Source organism: Chaetodon auriga, chromosome 20 (assembly GCF_051107435.1).
Source record: "Chaetodon auriga isolate fChaAug3 chromosome 20, fChaAug3.hap1, whole genome shotgun sequence".
Taxonomy (NCBI): Eukaryota; Metazoa; Chordata; class Actinopteri; order Chaetodontiformes; family Chaetodontidae; genus Chaetodon; species Chaetodon auriga.
The window spans coordinates 2,212,501-2,240,000 of NC_135093.1; the positions used below are offsets into that span (position 1 = coordinate 2,212,501).

The following is a 27,500-nucleotide window of genomic DNA, read 5'->3' on the forward strand; positions in this document are numbered from 1 at the left end:
CAATGGCCCATTCTGTTTCTGGCCATATTGTGTCTGTGAGCTAATCAGCCATCCAGGCCCCATAATGGAGGCAGGCAGAGTGCGCACACACACACACACACACACACACACACACACAGTCGAGAGAGAGACATACCTCATGATTAAAGCAAAGAAAGGAGCACGAGTGTAAAGGCATCAGCAGACTTGTAAGAAAGGCAGAGCTGTCCAAATGAAAGCAGTCAAACGTGGTGCTGCATACAGATGGACACCGAGTCCTCGCCGTTTCATCGCAGATCTCCTAGCAACCACGTCCAGCACAGTAATGGAGGCTCGCTGGAGGATCGGCGCTGTCGGAATAGAGATGCATCTCTCTGCAACTGTCCGATTTCACGAGACGTCTCCGAGACACGACGAGGCTCAGAGACAAAGACGGGGGCTTGGAAAAACAACGGCAGCTTATCGCCGACACGCTTTGATGTCTTTGTCTCCTCAGTGACGGACGCCGGAGCACGAATTTTAGTGTCCTGCTTAATTCAACAGGTGTGTGTTTGTATGCGTATCACACAGTGAGAGACACAACAACAGGCAGTGTGTGTGTGTGTGTGTGTGTGTGTGTGTGTGTGTGTGTCATGTATTGAATCCTGCCTCAGGCATCTGAAAATGCAAACAGGCCTCAGCATAAATATTTAGGCCACACACACACACACACACACACACGCAGGCAGCTGTGTTCTATGCTTGTGAGGACCCTGACTGACAGAATACATTCCTGAATCCAGACTTCACTGTAAAACCGAGTCTAAACCCTCAAACGGCCTCGTGTGCAGAAGAAACCATGTCCTCACTGCACAGAAACGTCCTCGCTCTCCAAATCCAGCCCCGCTTCTCCAAAAATGGCCCCGTTGGTGAAAACTGTCCTCACTCTTAAAGAAGTGCACTCTTTTTAGAAAAATTCTACACTTTAGAAAAACATCCTCGTTCAGAAACATCCGCCCGCTCGTGTCTGAAAATCAGTCCTGGTAAAGAGACATGACCATTAGCATGCGCGCACACACACACACACACACACACACACACACACACACTGCGTCATGTTTTCAGAGCTATGAAGGACGGGATGTGAGTGTTGAGCGGTGTGTGTCTGCCATGGAAATTTTTCCCAGGAGGCCTTGGGAGCAAATGGCTCTTCAGTGTAAATGTGCAAGGTCCAGTGTTGGAAAACACACACACACACACACACACACACACACACACACTTAAAAATCAATCATTGCTCTTTCAAGGCCACCCAGTGATGACATGCTGTACTTTGTCTGCTCTTGAGGTTTTCCACGTTTGGCCGCTGGTGTGCGGCGTTTCCGTGTGTGTGATGCGTGAATCTCACATGAACACACAGAGCGAAGTGCTTCCTGCGTGACTGCCATGTTGAAAGGAGCAGTAAGTGAGGCGTGTTTTCTCGTCTGACCACTCAAAGCACGAGCCGCCATTCACCCTTTCACACACATTCGGTCATACACTGGTGGCATAGGCGCCCGCGCACACAAACACACACACACACACACACACACACACTCCGATGGCATCAGGACCAATTTGGCGTTCAGCATCTTTCTCAAGGATGCGTGAACATGTGGACAGCAGGGGCCAGCCATCAAACCACAGATGTCCTGATGACTGGACGGACGCTCCAGTCCTCATTACCTTTATGATGTCGTTACTTTTCTCTCAAAATTTACCTTCAGTTCATTTGGAGCAAATTTCTGACATAAACTTCAGAACCTTATAGACATTTCTCACCTCGTAAAGCCTCTTTGCAGTTTGACTTTGAGACCCGCCTGCCTCCTCCTGCATCAGCGCTGCCTTTCAGGTGGATTTAAATACTGCACTTTGATATTTTTACATCCTGCATCTCACAGAGACATTTTCCTTTCCTCCTCAACGTGTATTTTACAGCCACAGTTAGCAGTTGTCCCCTCACTTTTCATTCATCCAGGTGTCATGGAACAGCTCTTTGCTGTGGGAGCTCTCAGCCGTCAGCTCTGTGAAACTGATGTTTTCACTAAATCTGATATTTTCCCAAACTGAAATTGAACCCAAAGCAAAGTTAACAGCAAAGGACAGTGTCCTCCTTCATTTTTGGTGACTTAAAGTAAAAAATGTTTCCTCATCACATGATTAAGGACGTGAGACGAGAACAGCGAGGACGATTTCAGACGTGAATCTGTCAGTCTCACGACCTGAAACAGCTGCTCGCTGCAGGGGGAAATAGAGCATTTGTTGGAACTATTTTCAGCGGCGGATGAATCCACATTTGGTGCTGCAGTGAGTGTTTGTGGCGGCAGGACGGTGTGTGTGTGTGTGTGTGTTCATGGTGATGAAGGAACAACAGTGAGGCTCGCTGATGTGTTTTTAATGGAGCTCTGCGGCTCAGAGGAAGCTCATCTATCAGGCTGTGATGCACGCGTGCTTCTCGTTAGTCGATGCTTCGCTGCTGGTTTGAGTCTTTTCGTGCGGTTTGTCAGGGATTACTGAGCAGGTCTACACTGTGGCTTTGCTACTTTTGCTAAAGTAAAAGATCTGAAAACTTCCTCGAGCACCGCCACCATTTTTCACCCAAACTACCACTTGTTTATTTGCACGACGTCTCTTTCATTTCCCCACGTCGCCCTCTCACTCGCTCTACCTTCCTTCTATCTTTGAACAAGTATTTTTAAAAAGATCTGGATCTTTCTGATCCGCCACATAAATTCCACCCACCTGGTTCCCTCCTCATCCTCCTCTGTCTCTGTCTTTCCAGCGTCGTCCCATCTGCATATTATAATTGAGGTCGAAAGCATTCTCTGTCAGTCTGTATGTACTTGCTCTGCCGTGGCGACGCTCCTCTCGTGGTCATTATGCACCGCACTCCCTCACTCTGTATGCAAACTAGATGACAGCTGGACCTCGGACGCCTGCCGGCCAATTGGAGCCAAGTTTGGACGGCGAGGCCGGGCTTCGCTGAGGCTTCTGGAGACAGATCAATAACTACAACGATCCCTGCGATGTCTGTCTGAGATGTTTGGTAATGACCCTCGCTGCCACGCCGCCGCCACCACACTCCTATGAATAAATTGAGCCTGATGAATGCCAAAGTGGCTTTAAGGCTGTGATTGGACTCAGAGGAGCTGGTCTGCCGCTTGTTGAATGTTTTGGATTCAGGGGAGCTGCTTTAAGTCTCACTTGTCCATTTTAATGCAGGAACAAGTTGGTTTACTAACTTCTGCAGCGATGCTCCAAAGTTGGAGTTGACTTTCACTCAAAGCTCTGATCCACTTTACATTCAGCCGCTGCAACAGGCTCCTGATCCAGATCTGTGGTCTGATTACAGGAAGCTTAATTGTTTAAGTCGAGTACACACAGACATGCTGTGAGACATGATTCAAATCTGCGACCTCCTGAATGATTATTAGACTTTTAAGGCAGCAGAATACAAACTCTGACATATTTTGACCTTCCAAAGTTATTTGAATTAAAGCGGCGACATTTCACTTTGCCGTTCGTTCCGCGCTGATATAAAAGCACTTATCACTGCAGCTTTGACGATGATATCAGTGATCTGTAATAACAATCGTGTCTGTGTGGCACTTTTCTGACAAAACAGCCCACACACACTCTGAGACACTGCAGTCTCAGCTGCTTCTCACTGCAGTGCTCTTTTTAGGCCAGTTGAAGTCTTCTGTGGTTAGTCAATGTGTGACGGCGAGTCTTTTCACAGTCTGTCGGGTTTTAGCTTCGCACTCTGCCAGAAGTGGGGGAGCGAGAGTGCGGTGCCCTCTGTGGGAGCTTTGTGCTGTGGATTTAATGAAAGAGCGAGTTGTCACCGTTCCAGTCTAACATGTTGGTTGAGTGAAGTGCAGACTCTCCCAATAAGCCACTGTTGCCAAGTTGTCTTTCACATTTGCTGTGGATTTGATTCCTAATCCACCGGCAGCGTTCAGTGGTTCACAGTGAGGCATTGTGGGAGGCGACAAAGGAGACCTGTGACGCAGCAGAAAATGATCGCAGCGGGTCACAATTGAACTGGTGCTCGGAGCCAAAGCACCAGTTCAATCCCAGAGTGTGCTCAAAAAAATGCATCAGTGTCTCTAATGACCCGCAGGGGACGCCGTAGGAGGGAGCGCCTCAGTGAAGCATTTTGAGAAAAGATGCAGCTCAGGAGTGTAAAGCGTTAAACATTTTCTATATATACATTTTCAACCAAAGTCTAAGTCATCAGTTCTGCAGAGGGTTCATGTACGAATACTTTAAAATAAGAAAAACATAGAAAATGTTCTGCGGACGAACTCATCGATGACCACATCCATCACCCGGATCACTGGACGTAATGAAAGCGTGTCCCACCTGGGAGTTTCCTCTTCTTTACCTCTAATTTCTCTCATCAGCTTTCATCCCACTTCACCTCCTGATGCCATAAAGACTTCAGGTGGAGTCACATGAAATTCAGACAAGGTCACCTGATGATGAGGAGTCGAAGAGGAGCCCTGACGAGTGGAAATAATGAAAGACGGAGAAAAACTGAACAATCACGAAGGGTTACCTTCTCCAACGGATGGATGCCATTTCTCACACCAGGAGTTTTTCTTCTCTAAAACAAGAAAGAATAATTCAGTACATGGCCAAAAGTCTGTGGACACCTGAAGCAGGCCCACTCCTCTGGTTTCAGTCTTTGCGCCAGGCATTGAACCTGCTGCAGGGATTCGTTCCCATTTAGATCCAGTTCATCTCAGAGGTGATGGCTGGGGCTGCGGTCAGAACTCCGTGTAGGCCACTCAAGTTCTTCCTCCTCAAACTGGAAAAACCATTTCTTTGTGGAGCCGACTCGTCATGGTGAAACCGAAAAGAGGAGAAAGACACAAAGCTGGAAGCCCAACACATAAGATATCATTATTTGCATGAAGGTTTCCATTCACTGGAGCTAAGAGGCCGAGTCAGACACAGGAGAGATCAATCCAAACTAAAAGTGCGCAGAGAGTCAGTGGACAGCTGCTTCCATTGACGACTTTGCCCAATCTCATCTTGTTTTGTCATATTTTGGCGTCCAGCCTTCGGCTCCTAGAAGACAAACGTTCCTGCTCATCACCTTCTTTAACAGCACGACACAAAGTCACAGGAGTGGAAATGTCCTTGAGTCCAAACAGCTCTTTTCACAGTAATTAAGCATGTACCTCGTGTCAGCCAGCCGGCCTCTCAGGTTAACAATCACGGCCATTTGACTCTTTAAGTGTTCATTTGTCACTCAAGCCCAGAGCAGCAAGTGAAGCAGGTGACTGGAAGGAAGCTGTGAAGCCCTGAAGGGCAAAGAGATGTGCAGGTTACTTTGTAGCCTCTACATTTACAGAACTTTTGACTCAATTAAAAGCTTAAATTGCAATCATGACATTTAAATATCTTGATGTGAGGAAGATTCATGCAGTTTGCATGTAGAGACCAAGTGTCAGAAAGAGAGTATTTGGTGAATTATCCTCCAAAAGGACGTTGTTTGCTCCCACAATGAGGTCGTGCTTTTACTGTCATGGTGTGACAAATTCCCTGAGGTCCTACAAGTCCCAGAATGCCTTGCAGTGTCCCTGGCTGTGCTGTTTGCATGAAAGTGGAGCGAGTAATGGCGACGCTGTGGGGAGTTTTTCCAGCAGAGAAACAGATTGGAGAGTGATTCCATGGTGCCAGTTGGTGCCCAGTTACTGAAACATTTTCTGTCATCAGACTCTAGTGGAGCTGCTGGAGGTGTGTGGACGTGATGCCATTTACTCCACATTCTGTCAGAAACACACACACCACTAAATGAAACCAAGAGCAGATCACCAGGATGTGTTTGACGTCCAAAGCTAATCTTACCTTTTCCTGAATTTTGCTCCAACCTGTTAATTCCCTCCTGACAGAAAGAGCATGCTGTGGCTTTGAAAGTACATAGAATAATGTTAGAACTTGTGTGTGATGGGCTAATTGTTTGGTATGACTCAGAAATATAAACTAATGGCTTGTTGTAGTAGATCAATGAAAAGTCAGGAGATCCCTGAAGTTTTCAGGATTCATCCTCTGGGAACATGAATGTCTGTACTCCTGTTGAGATATTTCTGAACCAAAGTGATGGACCGGCCAGCAAGCATTGCCCTCTGAAGAGCCACACTGCAGGGTTTACATGTTCAAAAACATTGCTATTAGACGTAATCAGCAGTTCTGCAGTCGTATAATACCGCTGTTTGGCTGATTATAGGGCTGCAGTCTGACTCACCAGCTGTGGACGACAGTAATGAGGAAATAGAAACATACAGATTTAATGCAGAATAGACGCAGAGGGAAATAATTTGTTGGAGCTTCCGCTGTTTTAAAATCCTACAAGTATCTCTACTGGCTGCATCGAGAGATGCTTCCAGGCTAATTGGCAGTTTGATTGCCAAAGTTTAATTGTTAATATTTTTAATGCTAACGATGTTGTGTAATGACGATATTTCACTAATCAGAAAATCGTCTCAGGACTGACCAAATGGCTTTGCATAGTTCACGCCGCTCTCCCTCCGTCACACACAAATTCCTCCTCAGACGGTGTGATGAACTGCCATTGTCCTCTCCAGACCTTATTATAATTCAGCCAGACACCTTTACCTCTTCACCACCTATAGCACTCTTTAAAACGGGACATTTCAGTCCCTCTTCAATCTCCATCTCCATCCTGTGACGCTCCCTGCTCGCTCGCCGTCCCTCTTTGTGAGCAGGTGTAATAGGACGGAGGGATGAGCGACAGTCGCAGAGAGTAAAGAAGCAGAGAGAGAGGAGGAGGAGGAGGAGAGTCACCGGGGAAGATCTGAGGCCCAGCTCGTCCTGTCAGAGTGGGAGTGATGAGGAGGCTGACGCAGAGGGAGGCAAAGTCATATATGGTGGAGCGGAAAAGAACATTGGCCACGGAAGGTTGTTGCAGCTAATATGGAAAAACAAAATAACAGCATGTTCAGATACGCTGTAATTTTCCTCTATATGTCTGGTCGTTTAGGCAGAATAACCACTTAGCCCTGATGGATATCAGAGCGAGCCCGGACATTTCAGTCACTCTGTCACTCATGAAATCCATTACAGGAAGAAAGTTGAATGTATGAACTGAGGAGGGAAGGCAATTTTCTAAGTGACTTATCAGGAGAAAAAAATCAATGTCAGGCGGCTGCGGAGTAAGAAAACCTTGACTTACTCTTGCACTTGCTGGTGATTCCAGTAAAATCAATACAGCCAAGCCTTCGGGTCCACTGCTGGGCTGAGAGCAGGTTTTGGTGAAGTGACCACGGTCACATGACTGCACCGTGAAGACTCTTTCCCAAACATAGTCTGTAGAGAAGGAGCAGATGTGACATGATGACTGACCCTTTGGCTTCTCGTTTCTCGTTGGTATGTTTTTACAGAAAGGTGGCGCTAATGTGACCAAATCGATCAGGATAATTACTGATAACGAGCTGCGTGGTTCGTCTGTCGGACAGCCATCTCAGTGACCGGTGTCATGAACTACAGTTTAACAAACTGTAAACTTTGGAGCCTCCAGACAAACGACTGCCTTCGTACTAAATGACCACAAATTCACAAGTTAAGAAACTATGATCATTTATACTTCACATCTTCAGTTCTAACTACTTGTGATCCTCACTTCCCAGTCTTTTTTGCCATTTCTGAGTTCAGTATTCATCTCTTCTTTTTATTATATAAATTGTTACACTTGTTATTGTGATATAAGTATCTACTCCACAAATTTAGCATCACACACCCACAACTGTCGGACTCTCGATGGACGGTTTAAAACGAAAAGGAACAAACCAAAGCAGCAGAAACATTTCACTTTACACATTCTTGTCAAAACCTGGACCTGTATTACCCACAATGCAACTAGACCCCAGGCAGTTCAGTCAGAGGTTGTGCTGTGTGTTGTGCTAGCAGCAGCTAATGTAGCCTGGAGCCTTTAGCCTGCAGCAGAGTTGAGGAGCCAGATGTCGGGTTAGCTCTCTAACTGCACACCAACAGCTTCAGTTTCCAACCTGCACTCCTCAAGTGACATCACTCGAGGACATTTATCACTCAGCTCCCGCTGAGACACTGAAGGCTTTAAACTACTTTTAAAACGTAGAAAGTAGAACTCCACAACACCTGGAAACACGCGACGAGGCGTCAAACCAGTGGAGCTCACCTTTAAGGAGAGAAGTAAAGTATTTCTCCATTTAGTTCACAGCGATGAACGACATCACCTGATTTCACCGAGAAGACAAAGGAACAGCAGATAACAGCCCTGAAATAATGACGACGCTTGTGAGGACGATTCGAGACTGAAGAAGACAAAGTGTGAGACGCAGTTTGTCATTACATGCCTGTGCACACGTCCACTCTATCTGCCCGTCAGCCTGTACGCTGGCTTTCTGTAGGCCAGACATAGTGTGAGGGTTTGGTATGATTACCCCTCCGCCTGCCTCCCATCGCCTGTCGTCTCCTGTAATGAAGCCCTTCTCTGAAAGGTCACTGCAGTTGCCGGTTATAAAGAACCATAAGGCGGCCATCTTCCTCATATTTATGCCCCTGAAGTGCCACACAAAGGTGACATTAAGGAACAAGTTTTGTGCAGGAAAAGTTTCAAAGACAAACAAGTTGGATCTGAGATGTCTGAGGTGTTAGTCATCCCTTTTTCTTCCCCCACCTTTCACAAATAGAGCTGTTGCCGTTTCACACACGAAGCCAAATACAGACCATCTGAATTCATTCTCTCAAAAACGAGTTACTTAATCGTGCTCGTGAGTCATAAGAGAAGCGTACGCACATTGTTAGAGGAACATAAGTATTATAATCAGAGGGTAAAGACTGTGGGAGGAATATTTTATTTGATCAGTTTAGAGTATTTTAAAAGCCAAAAGTTGAAGTGGTCGACTTGAAATAGCTTGAATTCCTCAAACAGTCACTGAATATGAGCTGTGATTTGTAAAATGTTTGCCTCCCAGCACCTGCTGCAGAGGGGCAGACTGGTTTTACTGGTCAGGTCCCAGAGTACTATCAAAAGACCGTGATGGTTAAGGACTCCAAATCAAACGACTATACGTCTGTTACACTGATATACTTTTTCCGGTATGAATTTTTCCAGACTAAGACTAAAATGAATGGCATCAGTGCGACTTCCTGTCAGCTCCAAAACCACCGGCTCCAGCTGAAGGCGAAATATTTAGCTTAATTTTGGAAAAATGCTGTGCTGTTATGTAATCCAGTCGACTGCATCCACCTGACACGCAGTTTTCTAAAGGTTCATAATTTATTGCTCTTGTTGTGTTTGGTCTGTAAATGGATTTTGGCATCTTTTAACGTCTGGAAACTGAACAAACCATGAATCTTTCAGTGTGTTTCTCAGCAGGGACGCTGTGATTATAGCAGCAAATTGATGAAAGCATGCAGGACTTCTTTAGATTTTGCTGTTTGCAGGAACATCTGAGACTCACATTGTGCTCTGAGCTGCAGGTCGCTCAGATGATTCATTCACTTTCACCTCTGAGGCTCTGAACCCTCCTGAGATCAAAGCAGTCGCTTCAGGCGCTGCGTGTTTGTTCTGCATGGATGTGAAACTCTGAAATTGTGCGAAGTTGAAAAAACGACAAAGAAGCAGGCTCAACATAAAATATCTCGACTTACAATTCCTGTTTTTCACCTTTTACAAGGTGAAAAATTGGATCTCACACCAAGTGGCTCCTCTTCAGGTCTGAGAGGTGGATGTGGAGCAAACACACACGACGGCCGTCTGTTTGGATGCAAACAGTTATTGCTGGTGTTCATTCATGTTTGTAGTACAGACCTACAGTAATAATACACATAAAAAAAACTATTTCACCATTAATAACTGAACATATTCACTCTGCTCAGGATTATAAGTTCTAAATCTGTAAATTCACCAGCACAAATACAGAGCAGTTCAGCCTTCAGGAGCTGCAGAGGATCCGTGAAATTGATCGAATCTTTTATCTCACATTCCTCTCCGGCCGCTGCTGAACTATCAGGATTGTGTTTTTCCTCGACGCTGTTTTTCTGCAGAAATCCAGACAATCATCTCTCCCGCGGAGGTGAAGGTTGTGCGAGGTGTCAGAACAAGTCTTGTACTCGGCACAGTTCCAGCAGAGCAGAGGAGGCAGGAGGCTGAAACGGGCTCTGAGGCGGCGCGAGGACCGCGTTACCATGCCCGCACGGCAAGTGGGTAACAGGGTCTCATGCAGAGTTTTGCAGGGGCTATTCACAAACTCAAGACGTATATGGACACTTACTGTTTTATGTAGTGTAGAATTTCTTCATATATTATTTTGTACCTGCTTGCTTTTCATCTTCCGTTGCATTGGTCTGCTTGTTTGTTATGATGCAGCAAAACGCCAAAATCAAACTCCTCGTGTGGAAAAACCTTCTTGGCAGTCAACCAATTCTGATTCTGAGAGCAGAGCAAAATCAAGGCAGCACAATCCTCTAAAAATAACAGGGTTTTTTTTCAGTGCTGTCAGCCAAATGAATCTTTGTACACAGTTTGTTCACAAGTTTGTCTGAACAACATGTTGTTGAATTCAGTCTTAACTTCATTACTGCCTGTGGAGCTCAGCAGGAGGACAAAGACAGTCTCAGAGGACAAAGACAGTCTAGGAGGACAAAGACAGTCTAGGAGGACAAAGACAGTCTCAGAGGACAAAGACAGTCTAGGAGGACAAAGACAGTCTCAAACAGCTGCGTTCTTTGGTTGCATGTTGGCTGCATATAACTAACATCTTACAAACTCACAGTAAATTCTCAAATAGCGGTAGAAGGAAGCACCTTTTGATTGGGACAGGCTTATATTTGCTGTCAAGTCCAGTTTTATTATATAAATATTAATTAGTTCTCTGAGTTTTCTTTTAACACTGACCAAAGAAAGTGCTGATTGGCAGATCTATTTTGTGGCTGACAGCCTGCAGCTTGACTCAGGAGTGTTTGTACTTTCAATGAAACTTTAATGTTCGAGTCACTTTGCTGTTCTCGGAGCGCACAGCTCAGGTGAACGAGTCATTCACAGGTGGACTTTATTACAGCAGATGATGAAGTATTTTCTCCAAATTGTTGAAGGAAGTAATGAATATGAAATGTATCCGCAGGCTCCACGAAAAAGCACAAATCATGCCGCAGAATCCGACTGTCGTCAGTATAGTATCCGTTAAATATTCATTGTAGTATCAGTATCATGATGTTCTTCATCAAACGTGATGAAAGACGTCTTATTGGTCTGTCGCATGAAACAAACGGGCTGTTTAGATAATTTAGTCTTACTTCTTTTCTAACTGTGGTGAGAAACCACACAGCAAATCTAACAGAAGATGTAAATGTGAAGAGATTTATGTGACCACAGCACTTCTCCCCCGCCGTCGCCGTCCTCTTCTTCTGCTGTTACGTGCGAGTTCATCGCCACCGAAGCTGAAACTACAAATGTTCCCTCGTTTTCATGCTCACATGCAGTTTCCTGCTTTTGATAAGATCAAAATGAAGCAAGAGAAAATGTCCTGGAGGAGCTTTACGTTCAGCCCGTTCCCGAGAGGAGGACATCCTATCTGTCTTTACACTCACCGCCCACACACACACACACACACACACACGCCCACACACACAACAATGCTATCTTGATAATTGTAGCTCCATGTTCAGGTTGTTCTTCCTGTGCAGAGCACTCTGGGTAAAACTCTTTGTTAGGAAATTTGTCATTTGTGCTGATGAATGACTGGATGTGTGTGAAAGGTTTGTGGAAATATTCCACTGAGGATTCTTGTTGTTTATGACCTTTTCCAGGATGATCTTTATCCAGCTATTGATCAGTAATCTATTGATCAGGCGGTCAGAGTGTTGATCTTTTCATGTGGAGCAGACGTGATCCGAGCAGCAGCTGCACCACAAATGACACAGTACAGATACAGCAGTGCAGTTCTTCTTACAGTTTCAGTTACAGTTTCAGTTGATTTATTTCGAGCACAATGATGAACCCAGTGCCAGTTTATCCCACCACACTGCTGTCACAGGAATAAGTAAAGCACTTAATTAAGAGCACACATCTCCGCTGATGCACCGCCACACAGGGATGATGAAGGGAAATCTCAGATGCCTTAATGTTAGCGTTGGTGCTCGACTGGCACGAGCATCGCTCCGCCGGCCTCTTCCTGACCTTGAAATGCTCGTCTGTGTGGTGATTCTGGCCCAGTGCAGCTTGCCCAGTGTACAGGTGGGAGGTTCATTCAAATGAGGCAGCACAAGGCGAGGAGAGGCGTCTCGTGAACAGGTCCATCACTGTGCTGGAGCCTGGTGATTCTTTAGCAACAGCAGAGGAAACTGAGATAAATTATTTAAAAATCCTTCGAATGAAAATAAACAATAATAATGAAATATTCTCCAACCATTGATGGTTGACTCATCATGACACCCTTTAATCTATATTCAACTTCACTCTTCAGTTTTGCTCTTACATTAACTAAAATAGCAGATGTGCTCGGAGACGCCCACACAGTCAAAGCGCCCCGAAGCCGCCGCTTCACGCCGCTAACATCAGCAGCCCCACGTTCACTCGTCTCACTCAACCTTTTCCACCTCTGCTCTGCTTCCACCCACCGTGCTGAGGTGGCAGCTCTCAAACCTCGTGAATAAACGTGAAACTCGATGTCACGAGGGCTAAGTGTTCTGTTTTTTCAGGATTTGGGAGCTCGGGGAGTTCAACTCGCCGTCTTGACTTTTTGTACACCATCTTACAAACCAAAACATGAAACCTCCTCCTTCTCAGCTTTCTTCCTGTCCTACATGAACTCTTATCTTGTGAAGAGCTGCTTTTAGCACAACTCTCATGGGCTTCAGCTCTCAGAGAGGACGAGGAGGCTCTTTTTCATTCTCTGACATAGCGAGCAGGAGACGGCGAGCGCTCCAAGTGTCTTGACTCGTCCTGACAGGATCAACTTGACCTCCAGTCATTCTTGGAGTCTCGACGGCCTGGATGGAGGTCGTCATGTTGCTGTTAAAAGCAGCACTCCCTGAAGTACTGTGACACCCTACAGCTCCAAAGACGTCCGAATGTGTTCAAATAAAACTCTAAAAAGCTTCCGTGTTTGTGTGCCGCGCTGTTGCACACGCGTGTTCACGGGAGTGTCGATTCTCATTAAACTGAGACTGTCGGCTGTCTTTGTGTTACGTGTGACTTCAGTGTGTGTCTGTGCTCGTGTGTGTTGACGCTCATTGGTGTTCATTAGGAGACTGAGTTACAGAAAAGAGACAGATAATAAGCTCAATACCAGAGCAGAGTCCCATCCAGAGCCCAGTGAAGGTGTGAATCCTCGATGTCGAACCAACTCTGAGGTCCTGATGGTCTTCAGCAGCGCTGTGATGTCAAACAAAACAGTCCACCGCCGACTGCCGAGGCTCTCTGCTCGTCTTTTAAGGTTCATTTTCTGCATCTCAGACTGAAGATGCTTCGTTCTCTTCTGAATACAACATGTCTTCAGTCCCTCGTCTGTCATCGTAGGTCCAGAGGTTTAAAGGTCCGTTTAGTCGCTGTTCTAAAGCTTTTAACCTTCCACAGCCGTCCTCAGACGCCTTCTGTACCTCATGTCAAACGAAGCATGTTCTCTGTAAAGATTCTCTGTTCTTTGTCAGAAACTATCCATCCATCCACTAACTCCCTCCTGCTTCTCTGGGTCCAAGTTGCAGCAGCAGACTATAAAAGTATCCCCCCCAGCTGTTCTGGGTCTGCCCCAGGGGCTCCTTTCAGTTGGACATGTCCAGAATCTGTCCACAGGGAGGGATCCAGGATCAGAAGCGAACCACCTCGAGTGGCTCCTTCAATATGGATGAGCCGCTTCCTTTGAAGATGCTTCTTTCGTGATCTTTTAGATCTTTCAGTTGAGTAGCAAACATCTGTGTTTCTCTGTCCTCAGATTTAAGTTGGACCTCTCAGAGCCTCAGAATTTATTCCAAGCTGCAGCGTTCAGAGCCCGGTCGTGATGACCAGCTTCATGAACAGTGGCATACTGTGCTCTGTGTATGTGCTCGGGGGTTAAAGGTGAGCCAAGACGCCTACGACTGAAACTCATTTTGACCGCCTTCATCCACAGGTGAGGGTTGGATAGTAGATCACCAAGTAAATTAAGAGCTTTCCCTTCAGGCTCAGCTCGCTCTTCATCTTCAGAGGACAGTACAGTCCTCCACGTCACTGCCAGCACAGTAATCACTAAATAAAGACGTACGTTTCATCTGAAGCAGAAGATATTCTCTTCAGTCTGTCTTCTTCAGTTCGTCTCAGATGGTCTCTGCTCTTCATCTCGGTGTAAAGACGTTCTCTGGTTTTCATTTCAAACTAAACATTGCCTCTGTTCTTCCGTCCGCCTTGAGCGACAGACTTTCTGCTCTGTGCTCTGCTCTGATTGTGCAGAACAATCTGGAGAATTATTTAAAGTGCAGAAAAAAGAAAAAAAACAACAGAGACGTAAAGATCCTGACAGATGGGGGGGGCATCCTCATATCAGAGCAACAACAAGCTGGACTTTGTGCTTTTCCGGGAGTTTTTGGACCGTTTCTGGAGCCACGGGGACGGATTCCCCCAGTGAGCGTCGTCCTCGTGGGTTTGATCCCAGTCTGTCCATTAACATGGTGTTAAAAGCAGCCGGTCCCTGGTGTAACGTCCGTGCTTGCCGCTGCTCTCACTGCCTGTTAATGCTTGTTGTCAGGACTATTAAGCCCAGAGAGAGAGAGGGGGGAAGGCAGCAGAGCATAGTATGAACGAGCTAACTCCCTAATCCCCCTGAACTGGACCACTCGCGTCCCCTGAGCTCTGCTGCTGGCTGCAGACATGAAGCAGGGACACTGTGGAAAACCCACAGCAGCTCTTTGGCTCTGCACCTGTAAACATTTAGAACGACTTCACTTCCCTCTCTCAGCTCTCAACATGCCACTCTTTGGTACAATACACAGTTTTTCCTGTGTGTGTGTGTGTCTGTGTGTGTGTGTGTGTGTGAGTGAGTGAGGATGAGGTGAGGCTCACTGATGTGTTTTTAATGGAGCTCTGCAGCGAAGAGGAAGAAGCTCTTGCTCACTTGTTTGGAGACGCGTTCACTGTTGGTTCAGGATTTGCTGGCAGGAAGAAAAATCTAAATTTTAATCCTCAAATTGGCGTTGGTATGATGTAATAGTGTCCATATTGGGTTTTAATCTCAAACAAACGTACTCAGTCGAACATTCATGAGGAAAACGGCTGCTTGTTCTGTACATTTCCGAATGGAAACTACACGATTTAACATTTAAAGACTGAATAAGAAGCAGCTCATCACTCAGTATTTAGTTACCCTGATTCTGTCTCGCAGCTTTCGTGTATCTTGCCGTGGCCAATCAATACTCCATCAGCACCTTTTAAGGGTGGATGTGCTGTTGGGGTAATAAAGCAAACAGATGAAACAGCTGCTGAGAAATACACACATTCAAACAATGAGGAGTCTCCACTCCCTCAGAGGCTGCAGTGACTTCTTTTGTCGGCCTTGTGAATATTTATTTGCAGCGTGCTGCGCTGTCGGCAACACAGAACACATTTGGTTTGTAAGATTTTACGGTATGAGTTGTTTATTTGTTGCTGGATGTGAGGGTTTTTAACCGAGGAGAAGACGCTGTAATCAGTGTTGATGCAGCGTCTGTCAGGGACGGTGGGTCAGACTCACAGAAAAGTCTTTTTTTTAATCCGAATGATCTTTGACTCCTAAGCAGCTTCTTAAATCAGCGTGTCGGCCTTGTGGTGCCGCTTGCATTCAGCGTGCAGTGTGTAATCTGTCAAACCTGCAGTTAAATGGAGCGGTAAAAGAAGTTTTCTGGTTTTCTAAAAGAGTGAAAACGTGGTTCTAGAAGTGATTTGTTTGGCAGGAGAAGGTTCAGGGTCGGTCTCTGAGAACAACCAGCTGGATGACGTGTTAATGTCTCTTTACATGACCTTCAGAGTCTCTACAGGTGATGAATGAAGGTGAGGACAGAGTTGAAAAGAGATGTGGACCTGGCTGTTGTTGAAGCACTTCTGATCTTTTACTGGCTCATTTTTTCCGCTGACCTGCTTTGGACTGGACCTCAGACACTTCGCCTGCAGTGGGTCACGCTCAGGTTTGGACTGTGATTGGTTTCCAAACCAGTCGAGATGCCACAGAATCCTGCAGGTGGGTCCAGGTGTTAAACTGAGGTTTCAGGTGAGCACAGAGAAACGTGCAGCTCCTCTCCATCAGTGACAGATCAAAGTCCTGACCCCTGCACTCGTTCGGAGGAAAAAGAGAAAAGGCTAACTGTCTAAAGTCGAGAGGACGCCGTGTTTGCAGTCACAGCCCTGATCCTCAGGCCTGATGTCTGCATGATTTCCTCTGTGTCTCGTCTGGCTCTTCGCTCTCGCTCGCACCGCGCTTCTCACACATTTGTTTAGCTGTCAGTCATGTGAGTCAGCCTTCATCATTGTCATCCTCGCTCCCGTCGCCCAGGGCCGACTGCTGCGGCACGAAGGGTCGCGGCCGTGCTGCGACCTCGTCGGGCGACAGAAAGAGAGGGACGAGACGGGTGAGCAACCAGACGGCAGCAGGCGTGTCACCGCTGGACCGCCGCTTCACCTCTCAGGAGACGCTCGGCTGTGTGTCCCGCGGCCCGAAGACGGCGACAGAAAAGTCGGCTTTACATGAACATGAACATCAAAATGCAAACATGAGAAATATTTCAGATATTTCATACATGATGCCTCTGCAGGGTCGATATGTTCTTCTTCTTCTTATGTTTCTCATATCTGTTATTTTCCTTTCAGTCTTTGGCGTCTTGTTTCTGTCTCCTGCTGCAGCCGTCCTGTTTACCCACACTCATCATTAAAGCAGGAATATACAGTCCTGCACCTCAAGGGCTGACATGTAATCGTTAGATATAACCAATTTCTGTGCCCACAGCAACAGAGAATAAAGCAGAATGAAAAGCAGCCGCAGACAGGCTGTGTTTTACACCACAGAACATGGAGTGAGGGACGCAAGCCCCGAACATGAATTAAAATAACATCAGTTATGAACAAAAGAGACAAAGTTATGGAACGATAAACTGTTAGAGGCGTGCGTGCGTGCGTGCGTGCGTGCGTGCGTGCGTGCGTGCGTGCGTGCGTGCGTGCACGTGAAATAACACCTACAGTCCATCAGCCCTGTAAAGGTTATTATGACAGGTGTAATATCTGCAAGTAGGAGATGTGAAGTATTATGAGAGCAAGGCTGTGTGTTCATCATCTGCTCACACACACACACACACAAACCCATGTTTCCGTCACTTACATTAGAGACTCACTCTAACCCTAAGCATTACAAAGCCCTAACCTTCACCACTGACCCAGAAATCAGCTGTTCTGTTCAGCTCCAACCGGGGATGCTTTTACCCCCAGTTGCACCAGCCCAATTAACTGGTCTTGCATGTGAAATGTGTTCATGTAACACACACACACACACACACACACAGACGTAAGAATCCGATCTTTGGATCGATTGAAGCTGAACGGCCTGATGTTGTCATTCAGCTCCTCAGAGGTACGGTGAGGAGGCTGCGCTCCCTCGAGCTGTTTACTGTGAGTGTGTGTGAATCGTTGTGTGGAGTTACATGAGTGTGTCAGTGTTTGGTGATCTGGAAGTCAAATGAGGACCTGTTAGAAAACATCTGGTAGGCTGAGCCCCAAGGACCGCGAGCAAAGATGTGACACAAACTGATATGTGTATACACACTCATGCTTGCATGGCGGCGTTCTGCGTGTGTGTGTGTGTGTGTGTGTGTGTGTGTGTGTGTGTGTGTGTGTGTGTGTGTGCGCGCCTCCTTACACTGACACACAGCTGCTGTATACTTGTTGTTAGTTTGCCTCAGAGATTCATTCTCTTCTTTGTGATTCTGCCAAAGGTTGATTGGAGCCGATCAAGCTCTGCTGGTAAACGGTTGATATATTGATCGACTGATGCACTGAAGGACCTGATGTGACCTGATTCTGAGTACAGTGTTTCATACATTGTACTTCAATCCTTTGATTATTCCACGTGGAAAACACGTGTAGTTGATTTCTTGCTGAGAATTACATGAGGAGGTCTGTGTGCTACGTCAGCACATGGTTAGCTTAGCTTAGCATAAAGACAAGAAGCAGGGGGACATAGCTAGCCAACCTCAGTCCAAAAACACGCCGACCTGCACCTTTAAAGCTCACTAAGCAACATGTTATCATGTGTTTAAGCTGTACACAAACATAAAAACATCTCATGGAGGTACTGAGATTCAGGGAGATCTATGGAATAAATATTCAACTGAAAATAAGAGTTTAGAGTGAGCTCTTCAGGTCTACAGAGGGAGCAGGTCCTCCTCCACGGAGTCTGCCATGTTGCACCGCCATGTTTCTACAGAAGCTCAGACGGGACAAAGCAAACACTGAATCCTTCACTTGGTCCTTTAAGTAAAAATGAGTTGAACTGCAGGACTTTAAGGAGAATTTTTTAAGTTTTTTGATCAAGGTTCATCATTAATCATGCCAGTTATCATCGATTCAGATAACTTCACATTTCAAGTCTTTTCAGGTAGTGTTTCCATTATTTTGTCCATTCCCTGTGGATAATAAAACAGGGAAACTTTTCAGTTTTCTGTCCCACAGAACTTCAACACTTCTGAGCTCTGCTCTTTGCTATCAGCCAGATGCCTCGCTATCATTTGCAGGATGCTGCATGTTATTAGGATTATCAGGCGGTGGCAGGGGACCAGGCGAGCTCCGGGCGCTTTGATAAGTGCAAACCACTCGTCTGCTCTCCCTGAAAAGCTTTTGTCGCCCGACATTTTGGCAGGACGGCGCATCGTGGACGACAGCAGAGGCTTAGTTGTTTTTGGGGGGAGGTGAACTTTTCAAACCAAACACACCGCGATCAAACAAAGGCGACACGAGTGAGAACAAAGGCAGACAGAGCTGCTGCTGTTCGGAGCAGCAGCCGCCGCGCCGCGATCGAGGCCGTGCCCGGGATGACGTCGAAGTGAAGCACGATGAAACGCCACGTCGTGGTCTGCACATCACTGTTGAATGAATGTAGCAGCAGGCTTGTTATTAACCCTGTCTGTTTCTGTGTGTCTGCAGGCGGTGGAGACAAATCTGGCCTCCAAAGACAGTCACTGGGTGTTTGTGAATGAGGTAAGAGGTGACACACAAAGAGTCCTCTGTCTGTCTGTGTAGCATCACCACCCGCCATGTTTGAGATGTGATCGCTGAGTTTAAACCATCAATCACATAAAAGCAGGAACTGTCCCAGTGTTTTTCCTTAAAGTTCATCTGTCAGTGTTTACATCAGTTTATCCGACGTCGCTTTCCTTCTTTAATCATTTATCATCATGTTTTCAGAACTTTTTCTACTGTTTATCCATCCTTTCACTGTTTATTAAAAACCCATCTATGACTCTCATATTCCAGCTGTTTGTCCAAGAAATTAACCTATTTGAACAGTTTATTCATTGTTTTTAGTGTAACGTCCCCACTATGAGCTAACTGCTAACCAAAGACACGCATGTAAACAGGCTCACGCGTCACTTTTTTGGTAGCGTGTCATCCTGCCGAATCAGAGGTTTTGGCAGCAGAGGGAATCAAAACGAACCTGATTTTAGTTCCTGACTTTAACTCACGTCATGGGCTGGTTTGTGTTGGTACGTGCTGTACATCACAGTTAGAAACAGGTGAGTGAGCTAATGTTGTCGCCACCTGTAAGCATCAGTCCTGACTCTAATGTGTTTTGTTCGGCTTGTCTTGTTTCCATCGACCAGTGACCCCTTTGTGTTTCACGTTGTTTCAAACTCAACATAAATGAAACTCTGTGAAACGATCTCTCACAGGGCACCGAAAACACCAGCGTGCTGAACTCAAGGTTGTAGCTCCTCCACAGCGGTTTTCTGACCACGCCAGGTCAGACTCTGGTTTGAAACACGTTATAAAGTGCTGATTTTGAAGCAGAGCGGAGGACAAAGGCCGCGCAGTGTCTTTGAATAAAAAACATGAAAAGTCAGATGAGTTCAAGAGCACCTTTGTGTGTGTTTGTTCAGATAAAAAAAGCTCCTGTCTGGGCTAAAAATCACAAGCTCGCTGCCTTTTCTGTGTCGCCTCTCTCCAGTGGCTGTCCCCCTTTATTTTTCCCCTTGGTCGGAGATCCACCAGCGTGGGCGACTTTCCATGCTGGAAGTAAAATTGAAATGAGTGGGGGTGAAAAGAGAAAATGACAGCACCCTCCACGGCAGCTGGGATTGTGTTGAATCCCACAACGCTGACATCTCTGAAGCACTCACAGCTCTGACTTCGACCGTCTCCTCTGCACACGAGCGTCAGGCTGTTTTTGTTCTAAATTATCTTTAATTCCTCGCTCTGCTCCCAGTATCAATATCCGGGCATCTTCCCAGCAATTAACTGAACTGACAACAGTGTTAACAGCATAATTCAGAGGGAGACGAGGGGAACTGTCATCTGCTGAAGGCTGAATACAAAAACCTCAGAGCTCGTTTTCAGCGCCTTTTTCCTTTTTACCTCCCAGCTCGGTGCGAACCTCCTAATCCACTTACGTTCCTCTGCTTTGTTTCAAAGTCATCATTTAACTAATTATACTCTGCATTTTTAATTAACTAAAGGAGTGAAAGAGTGCCGAGCATCCTCAGAGCCGCTCCGTCTGCCAGGCTTTCTGCTCCGTTAAACGGTGTTTATGATCAAATGTGTTTCTTCTGATAAATGTGTGTTTGCGCCGGTTGCTTTTCAAATGTCGTGCAACATCTTGTTCCTGCTGTGAAGACGTCTCTTTCATCAGGAAAGTGTTTCAGTCATTCAGAGTTATTCAATATATCACCCTTTCTCCCCTCCTTCTCCTCCTGCTTCCTGCTTGCCCACCTCCTCTTCCTCCTTCCTTTCTGCCCACTCTGTGATCATTTTGTCAATAAACGCTGTGGGGAAGTTTTTAGGTTTTTTTCTGCACAACAAAAACCAAATTGAAAGTAACCTTTGAAAACCAAAACTGTGACAAACACCTTCTGGCTTTTAGCTGATGCCAGAAGAGCTCAGATGTCCTCACTCTTACATTTATGATGCTCTGTATCAGGGACGTGTTTCACGTTGTCTGAACCAGACTTGGTTTGTTTGTTAGCCCAGTATTACCAGTAACTCACTGGACCAGCTGTGGATTTGTTCTCGTGCTGCTTTAGGTGGATTAGATGAAGTTGGACCTTGGAAAGAACGTTGGGAATCAAAAACAAAGCTGTAAGATTTGTCAGCTCAGCACTTTTCCATCTGAAACAGCTGGATGAAAGAAATCGAAGACAAAAACTCTGGACTGCTTTTACTGTCAGGGGGCCAGTTTGACTGATTATGGGAAATATTTTTAAACTTTCAAAAGAAAAACTAAATGCCAACTTGAAATAAAGCTTCATTTTTATGGGCTAAATTCTTCCACAATCTAAAACAACAAAACAAACAACAAAACAGTCGGGACGAACCGTGAAAGCTTGCAGGCAGCACACATTCAACTTCAAAAAGATTTGAAGCTGAAAATCTTCTGGATTTGGACCAAAGAAGACGTTAACGTGGGCTCTGTGGAGTTTTAATTGACGCTTTATTTTGAGGGCTCGCAGACAAAATGGTTAATTGGTGATTAGTTGCAGCTCTAATGCCATTTGAACAGAATCGACAGAGAGTGAGCAGCTGTGTGTGTGTGTGTGTGTGTGTGTGTGTGTGTGTGTGTGTGTGTGAGCGAGCCTTTACAGGTGACCGGAGCTTTTTCCATTAACCTCACAACACTTGTAACCACAGTAACTGTGGACAACACTGAAAACGGCTCTGAGTGCTTCTCACGTGAAAATGAAAAATCCACGATTTCACTGATGAAAACTCGTAAATGTTTCAGTAAACATATTTCTGCCCTTTAACATCAGATATCTGTGGACACTGAGTCTGGTCTGATGCGTGTATTTACCTAAATGTTGGTTAAATCTGACAATCCTTTAGTCTTTAGTCCAATCAGGTGTTCACAAAGTGGTGAACCAGAGAAGCGTCATGTGAATCCTGTGTGTTGCAGCAGGTGAGTCAGACGCCTTGTCAGCCTCCACACCTTCTCACGTCCTCCCTAAATGCCCTCTCCCGTCCTTTTTCCCATCAAACCTCTTTTACTACCTTTGCCTCGCCGCCTGTCCTCCCTGACTCAGTGTCCCTGAGCTCGTTTCTAGTCCTGGATGGTGGTGCAGCGAGATGTCAGGTGTCTTGTCAGCAGGTAGAGGCTGCAGACAAGCTGATATCCATTTCCTTTATGTCTTTTAAAGACTGAATTCTTCTTGAAGCAGCACCATCAGTGGTTTGGTTTACGTTACTTTGAGTTGTTTCTGGGTTCACGATTAAAAAAAAAGAAAGACTGTTTTGGTTGAAACTGAACCATTTTTTCTCGGTAGTGTTCGCTCTGTGGTACAGTACACAGGCGGTGTGTGTAGTGCCGGGTGGCAGCATCGTCAGGCAGGTTGTCAACAGTATCGGAGACTGTTCTTTTCACCCTCCGTCTGCTGGTGACACAAACCTCCTCGACCAGACGACACAGCTGACGCCAATTAAAACGAGCTGCAGAGAGAGAGAGAGACTTCCAGACCGAGCAGGAAACAGAGAAAAGAGGAGAGAATGCAGAACAAACAGAGGTTTGGAGGGCGGCGCTGTCACAGTAATGACAGGTGAGGGGAGGTGAGGACAGTAATTAACCAGAGGGGGAGGGCAGGGAGGTGAGGAGCGGTGAGGAGGAGACACTCGGCGGGCAGCAGTGAAGCCTGCTGGTTAGACCGAGTCTGTGACGCAGCAGCTGACCGTCAGTCAGGTGATCAAGCTGCTCGCACTCATTTAGAGAAGCGCCATGAAGGTAGAACATGCAGGATTTTCCTAAAAACAAAGTGTAGATTCATGCAAAGGGAGCAGCACCAGAGGTGGTGGAGGGACTTCCTTACCTTCTCTGTGTTTTGCTGTGTTCAGGTAGCTGCCAGCCAATAACAGCAGTAATATGGATACTAATGAGATTCTTAAGCAGGTGTAGAGTGAACCTCCAACAAAGCTAACAGGCTGTAATTAGACACAGAGGCGCTGAATGATGAGCAGGTTTAATGTCCACCATGTTGACATGCTAACGTTAGCTAATTAGCAATAAACACAAAGTGCAGCTGAGGCTCATTAGTTTCTAGTTATAAATCAAAGGACGAAGCCAACTTCTACCTGATGATGGCGCTAGATGAAAAGTTGTTCACCACTGTTGTTTTTCATTTCCTCAGTACAAAATGCAGCAGGAAACAGCAAAACATTAGTGCAACAAGTACACAAGCAAGCACCTCGGAGCAATCACACACAGCCAGGCAGCACTGATTCTAACCAGGAAGACCAAACATGCAGAGCAGCAGTAAGACATAAATAAAATGTGTGCACCAAATTCAATGACTGCTTATTACCCGAGAAGGTCATGATGGCACGAGAGCAGAAGTCAGTACGATCCGTCCTCTGGGCAGTGAGCCAGACGTCATGACAGTTCTTCCAATAGCTGTCGAGATATTTCACTAAGAGCCAAAGATGCTGCGTTTCTTGAAAAGGCCGTTGATGTTTGGAAGCGTTGCAGTAAAGATGGTGTCAGTCTGTGGAGGCCATCAGTCAAAAGACATGTTGAGGGAATAGTTATTAATTATCAACCTGAGTCTTTTTAAATGAGGATTTACTGTGCTGTAATCGATGTTAAATGTTTCTGTGGTGCATTCAAAGACCCGTCCACCAGGAAATGAACCCTTCAGAAAGAAAAGAAAAGCAAACAAAGGCCCTTTGCAAACTTGTCTCTCACACACTGCTCTATTCAGGATGTCTTTGTTAGCCGAGCCATCAGTTTGTCTCATGGCTGCATTTTGAAAATGGGTTAATGTTAAACAAAACCTAATTACCTAAAGCATCCCCTGGAAAACAGGCGGAGTGGATGAGATGAAAATGGACTCTAACTGTTAATGGTAGCAGTGCCTCTCTTTGAAATGCAAATCAGACGCTTTGTGAACAAAAGCAACTCCAGGTTAGATTACAGCGACTCCAGGTGTGGCTGTTCAACCATCCATCTGTAACGACAGCCGAATCCATCAGGGCCTTGTTTCTCTGTCCTGGTTTTCTTCCTCCATCCTCCTCTAATCTTCCCCCATCACCGCACAGAATCAAACCAAAGGCTAATGACTTGTTAGACTGCAGGTAATAAGAGCAGGGGAGCTCTTCCAGCGGGGGATTAGCAGGTAAACGTCTGTTTGAAAAATAATCACGCTGATAATAAATGAACTCCAAACTGTGAGTTCATCTTATTCATTATGCGAAAGAGCATCACTAACGCTGCATCTGATTTGCCCATAAATTAGATTTCTTAGCCAGTACTTTCACCATGCATGGTCTCTGCGTGTGACTCTACCCAAGCTAACGTAAGTTTATATACTAACTGTGCTTCTGCTGTCCCTTCAGTCAGACTACAAGTTTGAAAGTGAAGGAAATCTGGAGGTGTGGAGTTATGAGGTTTCTGTATGTGCAATGCCTCCTTCACTGACGCGTTTTTTTGTCTGCTAGTTTGACCTGCTCTTACTCCGGTTGCTAACACCTATGAGTATTTGAACCTGTAAAGCTAAATGTTAGCATGCTAACTTTAGCATGAAGCTCAAAGCGCAACGTGGAGCTCAGACTGATGAAAGTTGAGCCAAGCCTGAGAGTGCAGAGCAGAGCTGAGTCTCAGGTGTCCTAAAATGTCCACAGACAAGAGGAGGAACCCTTTGGTTTTAGGAAGCAACACAACCATTCATGTGGCGCCACCCTCAGGTCAATAGCAGAGTTATTTCTCCATCTTTAATGTAGTTCCACAGCTTTCTTTTCTGGTTTGTAATAATGAGCCACAGGCGTCATGTGGAGGTTTAGTGTCTGACAGCAGCTGTATGATAATGTCTATCAGCATGTTTATGATAAACATCTCCACATGCCGTGTTTTGTATTATCTGAAGCATTAAGCAGCGGCCTCATTGCTCCTGAATAAGCTGCAGTAAATTGGACACTGCTCTTTCTCAGCATCTTCAGTCAGGAGCCCATCTTTCCTGAAAACACCATTACCTGTTTCTGGAAGGTACCTTCCACTCATGGCTGCGTTTCTCAGATAATAGCTGCCCTCCAAACCTCTTATCTGATTCTTCCAGTGACTCTCATGATCCTCAGCTCACCTCCCAATCTCTCTAAAATATGCCTGTGCCTGAATGCAGATCATTACCATCACGCTGTAATATCACATCCATTTCAGATCCTCCTCTGCCCCCATTCTGTGGCTGTGGAGTGCCAGAAGATAGTTTGAATACTGATTGTAGTATTAAAGTGTCTCTCATTGACACCGTTTACACCTGCTGTTAAAATGTGATTTACATCTGCACGTTACCCAGAGAAGGATGTTAATGTGAGGTGTAAATGTGATCGGATCTGAGCGACCACATGTGGAGGTAGTCTGGCTCACATTGTGTTGCGATCTCAGGTAAACCCAACACAGGTGTTTGCTAACGTCTTTAGACATATTTAGCTAACACATTTAGAGAGAGAAGGCTGAAAGAGACAGGCCTCTAATTACTGATTGTACGTCTACTCTGTGCCATGAAAGCCCCCAAAGATGCGTTATTCAACAGAACTGTGTGAAAAATGAAGCAATACGATGGCAAATTAATGATATACAGTGAAAAATAACTGTGTGCGACAGGCTGCACTCATCTGTGCTGATCTGCTGTTCATAAGGCAGATGATTTATCTAGTCACGAAGTGGCCGACATGCTGCTAAGAATTTCATAGACAGTGTTTCACAAAGTTTTAGAAGGCTCCCCTGACTCAGCTACTCACAAACCACCTTGATTTTTTTAAGGGAGTCTGGGGCTGATTTCTCAGATTACTCACACAGGTTTTACTCTGGAGGACAGAGATCGATCTCACTGAGGGTAATGAGAAGGCATTAAACACACCAGGTGTAAGAGCAAAAGTGAGATCGGATCGTCTGTTATCCGGATAACATATCCAGGTACAGATCCCATTTTAATATCAGGTGCAAACAGGGTTGTGGAGTCCCCACAGCACAGCTGTTTCTCAAACCCAGAGGCTGTGCTGTTATCGAGAACACTGAGAAATAAATAACGAACAAGGTGCAACGGAAACCATCTGAACAAGGAGTCTGTTCTGACTAATTAGAGTTATTAATGGATTAAATGTATACAAGCAGAGAGCCTGGCGAACAGGACTTCTCACTGGATATCCAGTCTGTGGGTAGTCCATGACTTGGTAACAGTTGTTAGATATGCTGTCCACATACCTACTTAGTGCCTCCATAAAGAAATGGTTTTCCCAGTTTGGTGTGGAATGACTTGACTGGCCTGCATAGAGTCCTGACCTCAACCCCATCCGACACCTTCGGGTTGACCTTGAACACCGACTGTGAGCCAGGTGCTAAGAGGTTCTACACCTCAAACCATCTCATCTGTACCTCGTGTCCAACCATGCCTTCAGAGACGGAGAGTTCCCGCCTGTTGTGAATGTCCACCCTTGAAGAAAGCCTCTAACAATGTTGTGTCTCTTAGGTTTCCTTTGTTTTTGGTCTCACAATGAATCGGAAAAGTTTTTTGACGAAACAATCTCACCACAAGTTCCATTCAGCAGCTTTCTGGAGCTGTCAGTAACAGAGCGTGATCGTCCTCGGCGGATGGAGTTTACCCACTTGTTGTGGACTTTTCCTCTGTGTGGTTAAAAGTTGAGAAATCAAAGTTAGGCAGATCTCTCAGATCTTTCTGGACATGAGAGAATGTCACTGAACCCTGTGAACCCAGTGCTTTTATCTCGGTTATCTTCGTAACTCCAGTATCTGCCTGAGTCCGTTTCCAAAGGTCAGAAAGACGTGATTCAGGCCGGGGTTGCACGACATAACAGCACAGAGATCTGAGATGTAAGTGGACCGACGCTCACATATTTCTTCTTGTATTCTTGAGTCGGCTGAACAGTAAACGCACTTCAGCAGACAAGTTCTTAATGCCTTGGCTGCAATTACAGGACCTGGAATCAAACTTGTTTTGACTTTAAACCCGTTAACCTGACAGAATGACATGTTTGCACAACTCCAATAAATGAGCTGCAAATCCCTGTAACTTCTGTTTACAAGTCCAGGCTCATTTTTAATTGGATAACAGGAACCCAAATACAAAAATGCAACAAAGTCGACTTTTCAATTATGCTAAAGAAAAACAAAGCGAGTCACTGGTTGGGACTCACCTCAAGTCGTGGTCTGTAATTATGTTGGTGTTATAAAGCATAAGAAACCCAGTATTAGATTATTTTTATGCTTTTAGCATTAGATTGAGACTATCTATAATTACACCTCACAAAAAATAATTGGGTTTCTCAGCATCAAAGCAATTAAACGTGCATCAAT

General features: G+C 45.6%; 1 protein-coding gene across 4 annotated transcripts in view; it reads left to right on the plus strand.

Moving 5' to 3' along the window:
• The window catches only part of grid1b (glutamate receptor, ionotropic, delta 1b), a 410,627-nt gene that overhangs the window by 323,680 nt on the left and 59,447 nt on the right, over positions 1-27,500 (plus strand). For all 4 annotated transcript variants that reach the window (XM_076759895.1, XM_076759896.1, XM_076759897.1 and 1 more), the window contains one exon: positions 19,142-19,195. In XM_076759895.1, coding sequence (XP_076616010.1) covers positions 19,142-19,195 — 54 coding nt within the window. The remainder of the gene's footprint in view (positions 1-19,141; positions 19,196-27,500) is intronic.